Source organism: Lycium barbarum, chromosome 11 (assembly GCF_019175385.1).
Source record: "Lycium barbarum isolate Lr01 chromosome 11, ASM1917538v2, whole genome shotgun sequence".
NCBI lineage: Eukaryota > Viridiplantae > Streptophyta > Magnoliopsida > Solanales > Solanaceae > Lycium > Lycium barbarum.
This window is the reverse complement of record NC_083347.1, coordinates 80,474,836-80,483,257: the sequence shown is the minus strand read 5'-3', so window position 1 is coordinate 80,483,257 and position 8,422 is coordinate 80,474,836. Positions and strand designations below refer to the sequence as shown.

Below are 8,422 nucleotides of genomic sequence, written 5' to 3'. Positions count from 1 at the left end.
GATAGGCCAATCCTGCGAATTTAGGACAAAAGTGCAAATGACCCAAGCGTTTGTGGACTGGGGTCAATTGATTTTTGTGGTCCATGACAACATTTTTATTCATTTTTTTATGTCAAATCTTAATTAATCTTCCAAGAGATCTTGATTTTTAAAGGCGAAAGATGTGAAAATAAAATACAACATCTTTCCAGGATCTTATTATTCTATTCAAATCGTTGAACCATTTCCTATGTGGAGTGCAACAATTTCTTGACCACCAAACTCAACCCCCTTATTTGCTTTAAATTTCAATTGAAAAAGGCTCAAATATGTCATCGAACTATCGGAAATGATTCACTTATGCCTCTCGTCAATAGTTTGACTCATTTATGCCATCGAACTATCGAAAATGGTTCATTTATGTCATTCATCAATAGTTTGACTCATTTATATCATCGTCCATTACCAAAATAACTCATTCATGCCTCATTAACACCGATTATATAATATCATATATGACACGTGACCTCCAATTAGAGGTCTACGTCGTTTAATTAAACCAGTCCAATTTTAAATCCCAAATTAATAAAAAGTTCAACCCATACACCCTACCTACCCGCAACCATAATATAATTGGAGGCTACATGTCATATTTGATATTGTAAAACCGGCGTTTATAAAAAATGACATGGATTAATCATTTTGATAACGAGTGATGACATAAATGAATCAAACTATTGATGAGTGGCATAAATGAGCTAAACTATTAACGAGTGACATAAATGAGTTATTTCTGATAATTCGATGGCATATTTGAGCCTCTCCGAATTCCAATTCCGCCAATGATTTTTCATTCACTTAGTCAAGTACCCAAAATATGCATTTCCTTCTTGCTGCTACTAGAGTCAAACTCATTTAAAGAACATAAGAAAACAGAAACAACAATGACATTACACTCTCACATTAGATTGCATCATCTGCTCAATGATCCTTTCAATACATTCTGACAACTAGGGAAGTGAATACTCCAACAATTAGAGATGAAAAAGTAGTTCAAAGCTAGGGGAAAGAAAAGGTTCATATAAAAAAGAAATTAGGTTGCAGGTAAGACATCCTATATGGACTCCAGCGCCTGAAGAATATCAGCTTTCAAGTCTTCAAAGTCTTCTACTCCAAAGCTGAATCGAATCAAATTGTCCAAGATACCATACTTCGCTCTATCTGACTGGCTAAGATCCCTGTTTTCAAAGAGCATGTTATCCGCATTTCATACAGGTTGAGTCTGAATCGTTTTGGTTCCTAATTTAAAATAAGACACAGCAGAACAAACATATTTGTGTAGGTAATATCAATTAGTTGGGATTAAATATTAGACATGTTAGTATGCTTACTTTAGGTCAAATGTAGTCTCTGAGTCTTCTAGTCATGTCAGAAATTCATGGGTCAATTGGTCGTGTAGCCCTTTACAAAATTGTTTCTGGATGTCTTTTTTACAAGATATCTTTATCTTTATACATAAGAAATCAGAAAAAACACACACAAGATCTTTGCAAGGTCATATTCTATTCAGATTGTAAAGGGCTATACTCACCCACTTCCTCGAAATTCATAGGCTAGTTGGTAAGTATAGAGAATTTCTAGTTTCTTTAATTCTCATTTTATAAGATAATGGACTGAGATGAGCTTATATAGAGCGAAATGAATAGTGAAGATTCACATAGCCGACCCCAACTTGCTTGGGGTTGAGGGTTAGTTGTTGTTGTTAGCTTGTCTGTCCCAAGAGTCATAGGATCTTACATGGTAGATATGTTGTAACATCCACCAAATACAACCACATTACCATTACCACTTTCAAGTTATCATTCCTTGACTCTACATTTATTGGATATCAAGAGTCTTAATAAACATGCTCAAAGTCGGTCAAGGCCGGAAAAGGGCCAAATAATAAAAGAAGCACTGCACCATACGTAAAAAATTCAACATACCAGTAAGACATAATTGCTGGTTGGTCCACAATGCTCTCGCAACCTCCAAATGATGGAGCAATATAAGGAATTTTTAGAGCATCAACAAATTTTGCAGTAGTCAGCAGATCCCCATCAACCTAATTAATGACATAACTATCCATCAGCCATCAACCAGAATATAGGATCTAACAAGCATACACTTGGAAGTCCAAAGGTAATAGACTGCAAATTACAGACCTCAAAGCTGACCACACCACCAAAACCAGTCATTTGTCTCTTGGCAAGATCATACTCAGGATGACTTGGCAAGCCTGGATAATAGACACATCTCACCTGCAATTCATTTTTCTTAGCTATGATAGCAGTTGCGACATGGAACAAAAAACCATGAAGCAAAGAAAATACTAGCTACTGAACTCAACTGAACTGTCCAAAGAAAAGCTAAAGATACAGCGGGTTAGCAAAAAAAGAAAAATGAGTTTTAAGGAAAGTCTGGCAAGATTGCAAGAGGAGATCCATTACCAACACTGACCGGTTGTCGTTTAATTTTATTTCTCTGTTCTTTTTGTTATTGTTTATGTGTTTTTCCATCGAATGGAACTGTCAAATTGTATTCACCATGCAAGAGCATTATCTTGGTTAACAAAAGAAGTAAACAAGTAAAACAGAATCACCCCATTCCCGCAAAAGAAATGCAGGTCTGTGACATTGACAGCATGATCTTAAGCTGCAAAGAAGTGGCATGACTCCAGCTTATCCGGTTTGTTACAATTAACAATTAGGGGAAGAAAAAAAGGAGACTGAACTTCTTCACAGGCCACTTTTCATATCTTGATTTTGGTCCACACTATAATGTCTAAAATAAGCGTATTACCTATAAGTAGACTCTGCTGCATGTAATAGGCTCCCCATAATGCAAATTATCACTCCTCCGTCCATTTTTACTTGTCCTGTATACTAAAAATAATTGTCCATTTCTACTTGTCCAGTTTGGAAAACCAAGAGATAATTTACCATTTCATACCTATTTTACCGTCAATATTAATTGTTGGGTTGTAAAATTCAAGAAATTCTTAGTGGTTGTACAACTTTTAAAGTATGTTTTATTGATTTCAATCATTAGGTTACTTAGCAATAATTAGGGGTGATATGATAAATTTGTCATTCTATTTTTGGCTCCTTAATAGGCGTGCCAAGTCAATACATGACGAGTAAAAATGGACGGAGGGAGTATTTCAATATACATTAAATTGAACCTCCTTTATTTTGTCAAAGATACAGAGTCTCTTGAAAATAAGTTTAGGCAGTTATGCCTTGCTACAATGTGCAATCCAAACCATGCCCAACTGAAGACATTGAGAGCTTAGAATACCTTTGGATGAGCCTCTAAAATTTCGGCTATCCTTTGTGCAGTTGAGTTCTGCTGCTGTACACGAAGATGCAATGTCTTCATGCCTCTGATGATCAAATACGCAGCATTCTGATACACAGGAAAATGAATCATGCTTCAATAAAATACAAGCTAAAACTAAGCTAATACATATGTTCATCCTTTACACTTGCTCAAATACCATGACTACTTTCCCAAGTCCATTTTAAATAAAAAATGCAATTTCCCTTCCCCAAGTTTAAGCTACACTATGGTGAGTTAATTCTTCTTCTTTCGATTAGGTTGATACTTATGCGATGTAAATACCAGCACTCTCTTGATGCTGTTTTTACTCAATAAAATTACATTATCTATCAAAAATAGTGAGGATTTCAGAATGAATAATAATGGGTTATCCAATCAGGAGGCACATGGAATTGAGGATTACCCCTGATGACTCTTTTGGGGCTTATCCTGTATAACAAGCAGGCACATAGAGCATAAAATGTCGAGAAAAATATCAAGAGAGATCAATCAAGGCGACTCACAGGATTGATAGCACCACCCAGAATATGATGCAAGGTGCGAACTGCTGAAACTAACTTATCAGGACCACTAATGCAACCTCCAAGAACCTGCAAGAAACGGAATTGTCTAGCAGTCAGTCTGATTAGTTTTAGAGGTGCATAGTCATTAGGATTGCTAAAACATCATTTGACGCCACCATACATCATTGTGGCCACCAAGGTATTTTGTTGCAGAGTGCACAACGAGGTCAGCCCCTAGAGCAAGGGCCTTTTGGTTAAGTGGAGTTGCAAACGTCCCATCTATGCAAACTAATGCTCCTTTTGCATGGCAAAGCTTTGAAACAAGCTCAATGTCAACACATCTCAGGAATGGATTTGTTGGAGACTCTGTAAAGAAAACAGCCACCTGTATGGAAAAAGGTTCAAGTCATTGGGGATGTCTTCAGTTATTCTATAGATAAAATTCAAAACAGTTGATCCAACAAGCAGCCTACTGACTTTCTTCTCATTTAGCACCGACTCTAGAGCTCCAATATCAGCTGGGTCAATGACTGTCGCCTGCAATGGATAAAGGAAACGAGATTATATAACAATACAACAACAACATACCCAGTGTAATCCCACAAGTGCGGTCTAGGGAGGGTAGAGCGTAAGCAGACCTTACCCCTACCTTGGGAGGTAGAGAGGTTGTTTCCGATAGACCCTCGGCTCAATCCAGAGCATCAAGCATGAATGATTGCGGAACTTTGTCTTAGACTTGGATATATAAATTATTTATTAAGAAAAAAAAGGAAATAAAAATTTATGGCCCAATTATTCAATAAACAGCAGTTTCTAGAGAGAACTCCTGGAAATTTGAGCTCATTTCTACCATTTACTTTCATGAGTAAAGCAAACCAACTTCTCAGTTCTGTATCCAGTTTTCTTCTTGTGTCAAGAAAAACTGAAATATCCAACTAGAAGCGTCAAGTATCATAAACATTTGGAATAAGTAAATACCGTGATTCCCATTTTAGGCAGTATTGTCTCAATAAATATCCGGGTCTTCCTATAGCAGTCTGTTGTTGTTACAATATGCCCACCAGCAGGAACCAATGCCATCAACAATACAGTACTAGCACACATTCCAGATGCCACTAACAAGGTTGATTCAGCACCCTCCAGTGCACTGTTGCAGCAGAAGAAGTAATGTGTTACCTCTTAACCAACAATCACATAAAAACATTCGAGAAGGGAAAGGAAAATCCCCTTAACTAACTCACCTTATCTTCTCCTCTGCAACAACAGTAGTGGGGTTCCCATATCGCCCATATTCAAAACTTGCACTTCTTTTCTCCTACCAAATATCATAAATAGAAACCAAACCAAAAAGACAAATTTAGCTAAACCAAAAAAAATACTTCTTGGCATTCTCTCTTACCAACACAAGGATACACTACTAAATAAACCAAGCACATCACTTGCTTTCCACTAACTGATATACCTCACGTTTTTCTGGTGTAAACTCTTCACTAGAATTAGCTAGTGAACCTATTTTAAAGGTCATAAACCACAAGAAAGCAAATACCTTGAAGTCAATGACGTCAGAAGTCTTCTTGAAGTGATAAGCAGATGTGTTAACCACTGGGGTAGTTATTCCATCAGTAACAATACCACGTCCTAACCGTTCACCTGGAAAAAACAAATCAATCAATCAGTCAACTACGCCTTAACCCGATCAGCTAAAAGAATCCTCTATATATACTACACTCTATTCCGGTCAATTTCATCCTAATAAATCCCACACTCCTATCAAGTATATATTAGTCTGTTTAGGCAAGCTTCTAAGATCCTATTTGGATGAGCTTATAACTTATGGCTTATAAGCATGAGTCATTAGTTAGGAATTTTGGCTTAAAACAAGTGCTAAACACACCAAAAGTGTTTAAAAGCTACTTTGACTTAAAAACATCTAAAATAAGCCAATTCAAACATGCTCTAAAATCAGCTTATATTTTGAAAAGAACTTTTGGTGAGAAGCGGCTAATCAATTTGAAAAATCAATTAGTTGGCCAAGCTTTCAAAAAGTATTTTCTCAAAAGTGGTTTTCTAAAGACGGGCTCTGCTCCCCAAAAAGCACTTATTCTCTCATAAAGTTTGGCCGAACAAGCTAATGTGTATTATTTGGAATAAATCCATAAACCACGGCATAATAACAGACACAAAGACGTAAGCTAAAAGGCATTGGAAGCACATACCGGCATGAATAGCGATGCTTCCATCAGAACTCAAAAACGACGAATATCCTCCACGTGTCAACTCCTCAATCTGTACATCACAAGCCTCCGCCACCACCTCCTCGTCAACAAGAGGAGCAATAAAGGCGGCAGCATCGACAGCCTTAGCCGCCGCCGGAGTAAAGTCGCGGTTGTTGTTCGACCAGGAAGCAGCTGCAACTTGTGCAACACCGATGTTGCTGCAGTTTCTACGAGCTTTAACGCTCAGTTGCCTCACGAAGTTAGGCGGAAACCTAAGGATCAGAGAAGAGGACGGACCACCGCGAACCGATAACGGCGATCCGTAACGGCGAACGTTAGGGATGTCGTTATGACGTGGAACGCCGTCGGGATCGGAACGGCATTGGAATGACGGAAATGTCCTTGCACAGCTTGATGAAACGGCCATTTTGAGGGTTAAAAAGGGAAATCTATCACCGGCTATGAAAGAGAAATGAGATATTAGCTGAGAGGATTTTGTGTTATCGGAACCTAAGAAGTATTGAGAGGGCTGGGGTTGAAATCTGTGCTCTTCTTATACTAGGAAAAGGCCTACAAACATGACTCGACAGTCAATGGTCAAAATACAAATCATTGTACATTGCCATTTGCCTAGTTGCATTCTCACTCAAGGGTAGATATTGTTTTTTATTCGAAATTGTATGCATAATTTTATATTTAAGAAAATCAAATTATATGTACTACTTTTTTATAACTGAATTTATTTGTTGTGAAAAATAACAACGCAGTGCTACAAATAATATATCTTAGATCTTCTAAATAAGATTTTAGTTGAGACAATTATGTGTTTCCTAGTTATCACACACCAAAAGTCAAAAAGGTATGAGAGCACTGGGTTGAAATTTGTCCTCGTATACCACAATTTTATTTTTTTTTAATAAACTTGTTTGGTTGGTTGTTACCCATTTGTATTGGTGGATTAAATATAATGTTTGTTTTGATAGTTAAACTTTATTGAATGGTCTTATTAAATTCATCAATATATAATGACAAAACGTTTCATTTTATGTAACATCAATTTGGTGTGATCAATTTGTCATCTTCTTTTTTCTTCTCTTTGCTTATTATCCAATTGTATACGGAAAAACCGAGGACATGGATATCCTCGGTCTCCTGACATAGAAGCTAAGTTCGGTTGGAGCGTCACCGAGTCCCGGGTTCTCGAGCTCGGATTTGAACGAGATGACGGGGCACCATAAGAAGACAGTTAACCACCATAAAGGGGAAACCGAAATATTCGCCACCAGCCAGATATTTCGGCACAGATCTCGCCGCCAGTCACGAGGGATTTTGTGTCTTATTTAGACTTGTACTAGGGTTAAGACTCCTCTACGATATAAAGAGGAGGTCCCCCTTTATTTTTCCACAGTTTTTTGACTCTTGCACACGCACGTTATATATGGAGCAGGCTATATAATTATCAGGATTGACTCATTTTTCTAAGTTTTTTCACCATTATTCACTGTTCAATATCCAGTCACAGGGGATTGACCTCGGTTCTTAGTACCCGAGGTCGATCAGCACTCATCGCGATCAGATCTATATATTTCATTTTACTTCTTTGTTTGTCATATAATCCAACGCCGTGTTAAATTAAACCACATATCCTTAGCACCACGTACAAATTTAATTGTTATCCATTTTAAGGGTAAACAGTTTGGTGCCCACCGTGGGGCCTTGGATAATAGTGGTGGTTTAATACGAATTCTGATAACACTCGATATTTTTACACTTGTTCTTTGGAGTTTGATTTCAGGTTTATCTGACATGTCAGACTCTCATTCGGTCAATTTTCACGCTGAATCAAGCCACCACGAGGAAAACGACAATGGGGTACCTCATAACAACGTGCCCCTAAACGATCCTGACTAGATCGGGTCATTAGTAGGCGACGTGCCAGTAGGTGGGGATAATGGAGCCACGGTGCGTAAGCTCCGGAACCAGTTAGATATGGCTATAGCCCAATTGCAAGCCCAGCAGGCGGTTATAGCATAATTGCAAAATCAAAATCGAGCACTCGATGCTGCTCCATCTGAACAGACTGAGGAAACTGAAGAAAGACACATGCTGGGGACAACGGGAACATTTTCGAACAAAATGTCAAACTAATAAGAATGCTTGAAGAACTGACGAAACGTGCAGAATCCGGGGAAAATAAGATAGAGGCGAACGACAAGAAGGTGAAGAACTATAACGCTAGGGTCGATCAAATTCCCGGAGCACCCTCGGTATTAAAAGGACCGGATTTGAAAAAGTTTGTTCAGATGCCTTTCCTACATAGCGCTGCACCAAAACCGATCCGAA

At 38.0% G+C, this 8,422-nt stretch overlaps 1 protein-coding gene across 1 annotated transcript; it reads right to left on the bottom strand.

The window, feature by feature from the left end:
- Positions 1–914: 914 nt before the first annotated feature.
- On the bottom strand, positions 915–6,616 carry LOC132620399 (cystathionine gamma-synthase 1, chloroplastic-like). The gene is made up of 11 exons (XM_060335058.1): positions 6,080–6,616; positions 5,410–5,513; positions 5,105–5,178; positions 4,842–5,010; positions 4,341–4,400; positions 4,045–4,248; positions 3,864–3,950; positions 3,319–3,426; positions 2,184–2,279; positions 1,965–2,083; positions 915–1,217 (listed from the first exon to the last, which is right to left on the bottom strand). The coding sequence occupies exons 1-11, from the start codon at positions 6,504–6,506 to the stop codon at positions 1,094–1,096; spliced, it is 1,572 nt and encodes a 523-aa protein (XP_060191041.1). The 5' UTR covers positions 6,507–6,616; the 3' UTR covers positions 915–1,093.
- Between the last annotated feature and the right edge of the window lie 1,806 nt (positions 6,617–8,422).

Bases quoted from the DNA above. Each gene is read 5' to 3' on its own strand.
- LOC132620399 (XM_060335058.1), bottom strand. From the start codon at position 6,506: ATGGCCGTTTCATCAAGCTGTGCAAGGACATTTCCGTCATTCCAATGC. The intron at 5,514-6,079 runs GTATGTGCTTCC...TGTTTTTTCCAG, and splicing joins AAGCATCGCTATTCATGCCG to GTGAACGGTTAGGACGTGGT. The intron at 1,218-1,964 runs GTATGTTGAATT...CTTTGAAAACAG, and splicing joins CCAGCAATTATGTCTTACTG to GGATCTTAGCCAGTCAGATA.